At 35.4% G+C, this 11,486-nt stretch overlaps 1 protein-coding gene across 3 annotated transcripts; it reads right to left on the reverse strand.

Moving 5' to 3' along the window:
* Nucleotides 1-439: 439 nt before the first annotated feature.
* Nucleotides 440-8,409, reverse strand: LOC121954942 (uncharacterized). Of its 3 annotated transcripts, none has more exons than XR_015778544.1 (6): nucleotides 7,994-8,407; nucleotides 6,235-6,458; nucleotides 5,953-6,112; nucleotides 4,830-5,106; nucleotides 4,303-4,461; nucleotides 440-612 (listed from the first exon to the last, which is right to left on the reverse strand). XR_015778544.1 is itself a non-coding variant. In XM_042502696.2 (6 exons), the coding sequence occupies exons 1-5, from the start codon at nucleotides 8,250-8,252 to the stop codon at nucleotides 4,843-4,845; spliced, it is 810 nt and encodes a 269-aa protein (XP_042358630.2). In that variant the 5' UTR covers nucleotides 8,253-8,409; the 3' UTR covers nucleotides 2,052-4,461; nucleotides 4,830-4,842. The 3 variants fall into 3 exon arrangements, 1 of the variants encoding a protein (XP_042358630.2); XM_042502696.2 differs by lacking the exon at nucleotides 440-612 and having other exon boundaries at nucleotides 2,052-4,461; nucleotides 4,830-4,881; nucleotides 4,979-5,106; nucleotides 7,994-8,409; XR_006106582.2 differs by lacking the exon at nucleotides 440-612 and having other exon boundaries at nucleotides 2,052-4,461.
* Nucleotides 8,410-11,486: the final 3,077 nt, after the last annotated feature.

Genomic DNA, 11,486 nt, shown 5'->3' on the forward strand with positions numbered 1-11,486 from the left:
AGACAAAATGGTTTACATAACCTGGATTTCTTTTTTTTATATAATGGTTTACTTACAACAATTGTCTTTCTGATATTCTTTTTATTTTATTAATAAAATTGCTCAAAAGTTGCCAGTGCAACATAGTTATCATCATGACTATGTATATAATCATTGTAGTTTATTTTTTTTTTATTTAATTGACCAATAACGGATTTTTTTTGTTTGTTTGTTTTTTTATTACTTAAAGGAGTGTTCAGTATAAATGGAAGGGGAGGGCTGCAAATGAGATGTGCTCTTCAGATAATTTTTAAGCACATGAGAGGGATTTTTTTTTTTTTTTTTTTGAGAAAAAGAAACAAGTACTTCCTAAAGAGATAAGGCAACAATGTGGTCTAAGTAAACAGCTTTTATGTATTTAGTTCTACAAGATTTTTCCATTAAAAAAAATTACAAAGATTTTCAGTTTGACACCTAGGTTTGACAGTAGTTTAGAATGAATCACTTTCCAGATTTACCCTGGTGATGCAGTCCAATTCCATGCTTTTAATTTAAAGGTGAAGTTGTAGCACTTCCGGATGGATTGTTTCTCTCTGTGGTGAGTTTGACTGCGTCTTCCTTCCCCCCACTGCACTGTAAAGCAACAAAAACACACTGCATTAACTTTCACATCACGTGTGCCGACTGGGAAAATGTTATAGGTCCCTCCACATAGCTCTAGGGTTTACCTCCAGTTCAAAACAACAATATTTAGATGCCTTTTTCAAAAATGCCTTAAGAGATGGAATCACTCTTACAAGACCCCCAAAATGAAAATTAAAAAACAAATGCAATGATTTGTAAATCTTTTAAGACTTATATATAACTGAATACAGAACAAAGACAAGATGTTTAACCCTTAGGGACTGTTTGGAGCATTTTTACACGTGTTTCATTCTTCATATTTTTTATCATTTTGGCTGTGTTCATGCATATGACATAAATATTGTTAAGATTGTGTATTTTTGTCTAATTTTGGAATTTCCAGCTCAGCTCCTACAATAAATCTAAAATACACTGTGGAACCCGAATTGTTAAGCACAAAAATTGTGAATTGAAACCCATTCAAACTGCAATTTTTGATCCCACAGCCACCAAAGCATAAAACCATGCATTGTATTATTTCTGGGTGTCATTCAGGGCTTTTGTCTTGGAATTTTTCATTTTTACTATTTTCCACCTGATGATTTCATTTTTACCATATGTGGCATAAGAAGAAAATACATTTCCACTAGGTGCATTGTCACAATCAGTGTTGCTGCTAATCATCTACTTAATCATCTACTACTAAAAATTCTACTTAGTATGTAGTATATTGAAAATAAGTTTGTTTGTTTTGTTTTTCATCCAAAAACATAGTTGCATCATGACAAAAACCTGGCATTCAAAGGGTTAAAAGTCAGAGGATTTATTTATATTTGATATTTACGACAAGGACTAGTGCTGGTTACAAAAAATAAACTCAATAAAAGTAAAAGAAATCACATTAATGTACAACATTTTAATAGCCTGATACTGAAAAGCGCATTTTGTGTTCAGAGCACTATGAGATGTATTTGACACAGCCCAAAAAATAATGTATAAAAATAAATGTTGCAGCTTATCATTGACATATCCCAGTCTGTGATCATCATAAAAGAATAATCTACTTAGCATGTTGAAAATAATACTAATCATTTTTTGTGTGTGTGTTTTTTTTTTTATCTTAAAACATACTGGCATCATGACAAAAACCTGGCATTTCAGGGGTTAAAATTCCAAAAATCAGTGACTATTTGATATTTTTAATTAGGACTGATGATGGTTAAAAAATACTAAATGAAAGTAGAAAATTATATCTATCTATCTATCTATCTATCTATCTATCTATATATATATATATATATATATATATATATATATATATATTTATTTATTTATTTTTTAAACTTGATTTTGAAAAGCACATTTTGTGCACCCAGCAATATGAGTGTGTGTAATATTTAAGCAAGCCATAAAGGGTTTTTTTTGTTTTGTTTTTTTTGGGGGGGGGGTTTTGTAAAATAGGCCTGCACTCTGATTTTGATGCCTGCAAAATGTTCCCAAAAAGTTGTGACAGGACCAACAAAAGACCAGGAGAGTTATGGAATGTTAATAAAACACCTGTTTGGAACATTCTGCAGGTCAGCAGGTTAACTGATGACGGGTGATAGTGTCATGATGAGTATAAGAGGGATCCTCAGAAGGGTCAGTCGTTCAGGATTGGATGGTCACTTTATGAAAAACTTTGTTGGCAAACATATAAACACTCCAACAGTTTAAGAAAGTTTCTCAATGCACAATAGCAAAAAATAAATAAATTATGGATCTCACCATCTACGATCCATAATATCATCATCAGCAACACTGAAAAAACAATAATGGCCGTCACCGTTTAAACCCTCAGGCGGGGAGATAACAAGCTCACAAGAATGGGACAGAAGGACAACTCAAACCATAATGGACATAATTAGCAAAAAAAATCAATGAAGAGCACAAGAGAATTAAACACCCAAACAAATAAACAAACACCAAACTGATACATTTAAAAAAAAAAAAAAAAGATTTTAAAATGATAATATTAATAATAATAATGATCCCAAATATGCTCTAGAATTTTTTTCCTAGCCTTAAAAAAAGATTCTAAATATACTTGTTTCTTGCAATTAAAAAAAGGCAATGAGCAACTTAAGAAATAACCCCAAAACTAGCAAGAAAAGTGTAAAAGGTTACCAAAAAAACAACAAAAAATTATGTTAAAAGTAAAAAGACAAAAAGAAAAAAAATTAATCAGTTAAAACAAAAACAAACGTATGATTATTATAATGCAGTTTTCTGCACAGTTTCCCCCAGCTTTTAAAAAATCATTTTAAAGAATTTTCTAAATCCAATTGCTCACAGCATAAGCTCTCATCCTTCTTACAGCACAACATGCCTCAAAGTCTTTCAGGAGTGACTCACTCACAGAAAACAGAATAAAGGAATAGTTCCAGCATATTTCCACTTGCCTTTATTGCTACAAGGCTATTCGAAAAGGAACTACCTTTTCTCAAATCTTTACAAAAATAATCTAATCAAAGTTAGAAAAAAATGCAACAGAATACTACAACCAAGTTGTGACTCGAAACACTTTTCACCTGTGTAGTTGGAAGCAAAATCTCTCTCTAAAAAAAAAAAATCACCAATAAATCCAACTGAGACAAAAAAACGTGGAAAAAGTCTTGTCTGGAACAAATATTTTGTCTGGAAAATATCATCTTCAGTTTATTAAAAATTTACAAACAGTGTCGGATGTTAGTGTTTCATCTCAAGGCAACAGATGACAGGGATGACAGAAAATAACACTTAACCACCTTTAGACAAATGCTTTGAATTTGTCGCCCCCTACAGAATAAACTGTGAACCTCCACTGAGCAAAGTACATTACTTGTACTGTAGTGTAACCCTTTGAAACCTGAACAAATGGGCTCAGCTTCTGTCAGAAATATGGGAATAAGGCAATGAGCAACAAAGACCAAACATTTGCAAGAAATAAGTCACAAAAAAGAAGAATGCCCTAGAATTATAATAATTCTGTCAACACATTTATACATTTAAAATAAATTTATAATAATTTGATATTTAAATACATAGTTTTTTTTCATAGCTTTAAAAAAAATAATAAGTACGGCAACAAGCAACAAAAGAATAAATGGCCCAAAAATGAGCAAGAAATATACAAAAAGTAGAAGAAAGAAAATGTAATACTACAACCAGCAATCCAGTGCTGATATTAGCAAGTGCTGTGTTTGTCATGTAGAAATGTATTTTTTTTAAAGAAAACAAAAGTAAAACAAAAAGTAAACAAATACATGCCTTAGAAAAACACATTAAAATTATAGTAATCATGTAACATAAGTTTATATATGTAATTTTGATAATTAGATGTTTTTCCCTTAGCTTTTTAAAAATAAATAAATAAGGCAACAAGCAACAAAAGAAGAAATAGCCCAAAAATTGGCAAGAGATATGTTAAAAAAAAGTAAATTACCAGAATTGTATTATTTTTAAAACAACATAAAAACAAAAACTGAAACTAACAAGTAACATCTGTAACATCATTTAATGTTTTTTCCTAACTCCTTTAAAATAAATAAATAAGGCAAAAAGAAACAAAAGAAGAAATTACCCAAAAAATCTGCAAGAAAGTAGAAAAGTCTTTCACAGCTTTTTTAAAATAATTTTCTAAATATACTAATTTCTTGCAGCTTGTAGAACTTTTCTTACCATGTTGCTAAATGACCTTTTCCATGTTTCTGAAAGAAACTGCGGAGGGCACAAAGGTTTAAATACTTGTGGAAGGCGTCTGAAAGCAGCACGAGAAAAGTGATGTCGCTCCAGCTTTCAATGGGTTAAGTAACCCTCAGAGGAGTTACAACAGAGTAACTGCAATAGACAATAAAAAAGGGAGAAAATATTATTTGTGTACATAAAGTGAAACAATGCTTTGACATAAAGGAAGATTCATACAGTGGATGGTTTCATCCTAAGACACAGTATATCCTCTCACAGACAACTAACACTGCACTGGAAAATATCTAAAAAACAAAAAAGAGCCTGCATTCTCATCAAATATTTACATTTTTATATGAAAGGCACAGCACTGACAGACTTGATTTCTAGAACACAGCTCACTGAAACAGAAAGTGTCCCTCTGTTTATTTACAGTGAGCAGGGGTCTTGAAAAAATACCAATATCGCTTTTAGAACAGCAGCCTATTCATGCAGTGTTTTCTTTTCACGTGGATATTTACCCATGGATATCATTCAGAGTGGAAACGCTCCTGTTTCAGTATCTGGAGATACCTAATGAGAGACAGAAATTGGGTCATTGTGTGCAGCTTTGATCAAAACTGTCTTTTTCCTCAGAATTTCGAAACTCAACAGAATGAGAAAACTCAACAGGCGGGTTGTAGCAGCGCCGGCCGGTCCCTCCCTGTCTGAACGGAGCAAACCGCAGCCATTTCTTCACCACACCGGCGAACTGGTGATGCGTGGCCTCTTTACCCACTGGTGTTCGCTTCAGAGCACCTAAAAAAGAGAAGCTGAAGATTAGCATTCGAACAGCTCGGGGTTATTTCTTTGAAACCCACATTGCTCACAGGCCAGCACTCCTCACTGAGGTGGAAATGCTTGTGGAAAAGGAAAAAGAGAGGTAAATATTTTTGAGGAAATAAAGGGAGAGGGAGGCAAACAGGGAAAATAATACATAAATAAATGTATACACAATTAAATAAATACATTTAAAAATGAACAAATAAATATGGAAAATGTTAAATTAAATAAATAGGGGAATTTATATGCAAAGTGGAAAATCATAAAGAAATAAATATGAAAATGAGTAAAATTAAATGGAAATTAAATAAATATTGTCATTTTTTGCATTTTCATTTTTTTATTGACACATTTATAGCAAGGAGAGATGCACTTTACCAGGTTTCAGCAAAATTGTTATTTTCTACCTATAGTCTCTGGACAGGTAGATGGAACAAATTATGAAATTGTTAATGACAGACTTTGATATAAATCGTGATAAATCATATCCCACCCCACCTAATCATGATAAGTCACAATTCTGTGCAAAATTGCAGCAATAAAATCATCAGGGCACCGTCATTCTTACAAAAGAAGAAATGACCCACAACTTAGCAAGCAAAAAGGACAAAAAAAATTACCTGAAAACAATTTTTAAAAAACTGCAGCATGGACATGTTTGAAAAAAAAAAAAAAAGAACGAGAACATTGCCAGTCTCATCATTTTACAGATGTACAGTATATTCCTTCCTTATGCTGCTGTGACACTTCCCTCTCTTTGTGTGGGATCAATTAAGTTTATCACATCTTACTTTTAGTAGATCGAAGTAGCGGTGTACTTACGGAAAAGGACCCCTTGGAGGCGAGTCTTCCCGAAGCTCCTCTTCTGCCCGCGGCCCACCCAGTTAAACTCAGCACCAACAGCGAATGAAATCACAGCCCGCATCAGACGTCTCACTGCATCGTCAACCGTGGCCCCGCCCATCCGCGACAAATAAGACACCTTAAAATTGGAAAAAAAGGGTATCAGCAGATTCACAGCACACACCAAGCATTCACACGCTGACAACTCAAGGTTCATGAAGCCTTAAACATCTCATCACACACAAACACTCCTGTAACTACCATCCTCTTCTGTACTCCTTCATCATCCAGCTGTCTCTCCATCTCCTCCAGCTGCTCCAGGGTCATCAGGGGGAGATCCAAGTCCAGAGCATCCACATCCTCCTCCTCGTAGCTGGTCTGACTCTGGAGTTGTGCCTGAAGGTCCCTCAGCACCACCCACTGCCTCTGCTGCTCCTCTTTGATCTCCACCAGCAGGGCGATGATCTTCCGCTGAGCAGCCGTCTCTAGAGACAAAGAGTCGGAGAGACGTTTAGTAGGCAGGTTTCCATTACAGATTTGCACAAAACTAAAAACTGTAGATAAAACACAATTGTGAGATGACTGCGTTTGCACTGAGTGATGTTCTGTGACTTCTCCTCTGGTGAAAACATTCCAGTAACCATGGTGATGGATGTTCAAAACATGACTAGCTTTATATCTATTGCAGCCACCACACTAGCCGTCATTATTTCCAATCCAAGACCACAGACGTGTTATAGGAGCGATAATGGAAAGACAAGCCCCTTATAGTATGAGGGATTTCTGGGAGGTGATAATCCATGATTTCACAGAGGAATTGTAGATTCAAAGATTCTGGATGATCCGCTCAACTTGCACAATTAGAGGGTTAATGGAAACCTGACTGGTGTGAAAGGATGGGATGAGGGGACAGATTATGGTTCAAATTCAGTGATTTAATCTGGCTAGTGCCATGGACAGCATACAGAAAGAAAAACGCCATGTCATGTGAAACTTGCATGACCGATATGTCACCTGAAGAATGGAAAGTTGAGGACATGACAAAGAGCAGAAGTTGAATGAAGTTTAATGTTACTACAATATCATTAAGTTTTTAGAGATGCATGATAATACTGGCAGATCTTTGGTATTGGCAGATATTGGCTTTAAAATTAAATATTGGAATCGGCCTTAAAAACTTTTTAAAAATTATTTTTTCATATGTTAGGGTAAAAGAAAAAAGCTCATGGAAAAAGTTCATCACGTTACAAAATTATTATAATTTTTAAACACTTTTTTCTGGGTCATTTCTGTAGGTTTTTTTTTATGTTTTTTTCCCTAATTTTCAGGTAATTTTGTTGTACATTTTCCTAATTTATTTGCTAATTTTAGGGACTTTTTTTTTTCTTTTGTTGCTCACTTCCCTCTTCTCGTGCTTTAAAAAGAAACCAGACCAATGTGCTCAGGTTTCAAAGGGTTAAAGGTTTATGTTAACTTTATCATTCATCTTCATTGTGGACCATTCAGGCAAATCTAAACTGTTCCAGGCAGGTGCTGCGAGAAATTAGCAGATTTAGATAAGTCACGGGAAGTTAAAAATAAAAAAATTTAAAAAATATTTTAAAAAAAGCTAGTGAAAAAAAAAGTAAAATAAAATAGACAATAAACCTTTAAAATCAAGTTACAAAATTATTATAATTTTTAAACACTTTTTCTACAGGTCATTTCTTTTTCCTTTTTTTCAAATTTTCAGTTAATTTTCTTGCACTTTTTTCCAAATTTCTCACTAAACTGGAGTTATTTACTCACTGCCTTCATCCTATGTTTTTAAAAAGAAATCAAACCAATTTGCTTAAGCTTCAAAGGGTTAATGGCTACTTAACTTTATCGTCCGTCTCCCTGATAGACCACAGACAGACTCTTAACTGTCCCAGCAAATGTAGCTCTCTCTGTGCGTGTGTGTGTGTGTGTGTGTGTGTGCGCGCGCGCGCGTGTGGCGGGAGCTGTGGTGGAGGTGAACGGCTGCCAGCTAACAGTATACCTGTGGATGTGGAGCTGCAGGCGGAGGACAGCGGCGGCTCCACGCCGAAGCTCACGGCTCCTCGCTGCGACTCATCTTTCATCTCCTCCCCTCCGGAGCGTCTGGAGACATGTTCGGCCAGACTTTTCACCTCCTCGGTCACAGCTGCCAGCCTCTGCCGGAGGCTTTCCACAGCAATGTCTGCCATATGTTGACTCACGATATCCTCCACTCTCCGCTGTAGCACACCGTCGCGGTTATCTCCGTTAACTTCCTCCATTGAAGTTTTTCCAAACTGTGAAGCGACGAAACGTTCCCTAAACCTTTTCTAAACCCTTTGATAACCTGCCTGGCTGTCTCCTCGAAGCAGCGGAAGTTGATAAAAAAATACAACCGAAATTTCCAGCGGACGATATCACGTTGAACAAACGTCACCATAATGTTAAGAGAACATTGGGAGCTGCTGCTGAACCACATTTCCCACAAGGCAAGCGGCGCAGGGCCACAGACAGCAACACATCCACGGCAGCTGACCGCTGTTTTAAACAAAGTTATGAAAGAATTGGGCTACTTTAACCCTCTAAAACCTGAGCAATTTGGTTTTATCGCTTACAGAAACATTAGACGGAGGCAATGAGCAAATTAGGAAGAAAATACCCCAAACTTAGCAAAAATTATTATAAAATTACATGAGATATACCTTCAAAATAGCAAATAAATAAATAAAAAGAAGAAAACAAGAAAAACAATAACAAATAGGAAAATGAGCAGTTTGGTAAATTTCAAGGAATTTGTAATTTGAAAAATTGTTATTTTTATAGCTAATGAAAAATCTACAACTAAACTAGCTTTATTAAACAATTATGTTTACCATTTTACTTATATTTTTAAAAGTTCCTTTTAAGATCATATCCTTGATTTTTTTATTTTATTTTTTACCTTCCAGCCTTTTTGTTTGTTGAGTTTTGTTCTTCTTTTGTTTTATTTTTTTCTTTGAGTAACTATATTGATATTTTTATTAAATTGTTGCTTTTAAATTTTTTTTTGCCATTTCTTCTTAAATTGCTCATTTATCCTTATTTCAATTAAGCCCATTTGACCAGTTTCAAAGGGTAAACTTATTGACAAGCAATGATTTATTGTACACACTGTATACTTTGATACTTGTAAATGATATTTGTATAACCACATTCTATAAGTATTATGGATTAGAATAAAATACAGTGTAGCTGTTATGGTTGTGTTAGTTGTTTATTATCAAATATTAAATGTGTATATAAAAACAACTTCTATGCACCACTAAGCATTAAAAGCGGTAGTTCGTAACATTCGTTCTTAACATTCTTTAACAGATATAACACTGGAAAAGTGGAGCGAAAACCAATACATCATCAAGGGCACACAATTTTTTTTAAAAATCATTAGTAGGTTCCTTACCTGACCATTAACTTCACTGTAAATCTAGTAACTGCTACCTGTTGCAACTGGAGACCACCAGGTGGCAATGACGTGCATCAATAAAGCTCTCTGAAGTCTAATTGACCACTCAACAACTGCAAATGGTATGCATATATTTAAGTACCCATGATGAATGTCTTCTTATGAAGTCCAAATAGCACCATTGTTTACGTATAATTCTCAAGACCATTGAAACTACATTAAAAGGAAGGTGGAGTTGGGAAGAATTGGCTGCTTTGGGTATTTAAGACGGCCAAATTTGTGCAAATGACACCGCTTTAGCTGCTGCAGGAGACCTCACACAGACAATAGTAGAGAGAAACATCTAAACTATGAAGAATCTCATGAAAAAAGAAGCATACACTACAAATCTCTTATTTTGGGCCACCTCAAGGATGGACTGGACTTTGAATTCAGTAAGTGCACTTTTTTTGTAGAGGTTAACACGACAAATGCTGTAGATGAAGATGAAGATGAAGATGAAGAAAATAGATGTTATTGGAATAGCATCCAGATTACCTCAAATGGAGACACTGATGATTATTGTGTTCATAAGTGCTTCACTTTGGGGTTGTCTTGTCTGTACTCTCTTCGATAGATGTATCACTGAAAAAGTGCAGAAGCAATAGTGTTACTCCATTTTTGTACCTCTTTCTAAGATGAATGGAAAAAAGTTGGCATCAAAATTACCCAAACACATGCACTGACTTGAATTCTAAATGCAGTAAGTGCTACTTGTTGGGGTAGTTTTGCTGACCTCAGAATTCTCTTCCAGAAGAAAACTGTTCTAGAATGTTTTACCATTTGAAAGATGGTTAAATCTTAAGTTAGTCATTAGTATTACCCTAACTCGAGGATTGACTTGAATGAGAAATCAGTAAGTGCTACTTGTTGGGGCAGTTTTAAGTGACAAAAGCAACTGAATGAATTGGAAGCCATATTTTCACCCTCAGATCACCTCAAATAGAGACACTGATTTGTTGCTCATAAGTGCTTCACTTTGGGGTTGTCTTAGTTGTGAGGTTTCTTCAACAAAAAAAACACAGATGAGGTCCAATTTTCGACCATTTTTGAACGACTGTCTCCATGCTAAAAAAGTTGGCATCAACATTACCCAAACAGAAGCACTGACTTGAGCTGTGAATGCAGTAAGTGCTTTTTTGTTGGGGTAGTGTTGCTGACCCTGGCATCCTCAGGACAACCATTCTAGATTGTGTGTTGAGCAATACTGTAACATTACTGAGTCATTAGTATTTCCTTAACTTGAGCATTGACTTGAATGACAAATCAGTAAGTGCTACTTGTTGGGGCAGTTTTAATTGACAAAATCAACTGGTTGAGCTATATTTTCTCTCAGATCACTGCAATGGAGACACTGATGGCTTTTGTGTTCATAAGTGCTTCCCTTTGGGGTTGTCTTATTATGAGTCTTCAACAGAGAGAACAACGCACAAGTGCAGACAATGTCAATGTATCACCATTGACACACCAGTATCTCAATGAACAAAGTTGGCACCAACATTACCCAAACACAAGCACTGACTTGAGTTCTGACTGCAGTAAGTGCTACTTGTTGGGGTTGTGTTGCTGACCGCTTCATTCCCAGGTCAGCCCTTCTCGATGGCATTTTATTGGTTTAAGAACACTGACACATTTTCCTGTTTGTATTTCCCTTACTTGAGAACTGACTTGACTGTAAATCTAGTAACTGCTACCTGTTGGCCTACTTTTTGGAGGACATTTGCAGTGCTAAGTGGCCTTCTTTGTATTGCTACAAAGTACAGCTGATGGAGCAGCAACTGGAGGCCACCAGGTGGCAATGACGTGCATCAATAAAGCTCTCTGAAGTCTAATTGACCACTCAACGACTGCAAATGGTATGCATAGATTTAAGTACCCATGATGAATGTCTGCTTATGAAGTCCAAACAGCACCATTGTTTACTTACAATTCTCAAGACCATTGAAACTACATTAAAAGGAAGGTGGAGTTGGGAAGAATTGGCTGCTTTGGGTATTTAAGACAGCCAAATTTGTGCAAGTGACATCACTTTAGC

Source organism: Plectropomus leopardus, chromosome 13 (genome assembly GCF_026936395.1).
Source record: "Plectropomus leopardus strain MGB_pleo_1.0 chromosome 13, ASM2693639v1, whole genome shotgun sequence".
In the NCBI taxonomy this organism is placed as follows: Eukaryota; Metazoa; Chordata; class Actinopteri; order Perciformes; family Serranidae; genus Plectropomus; species Plectropomus leopardus.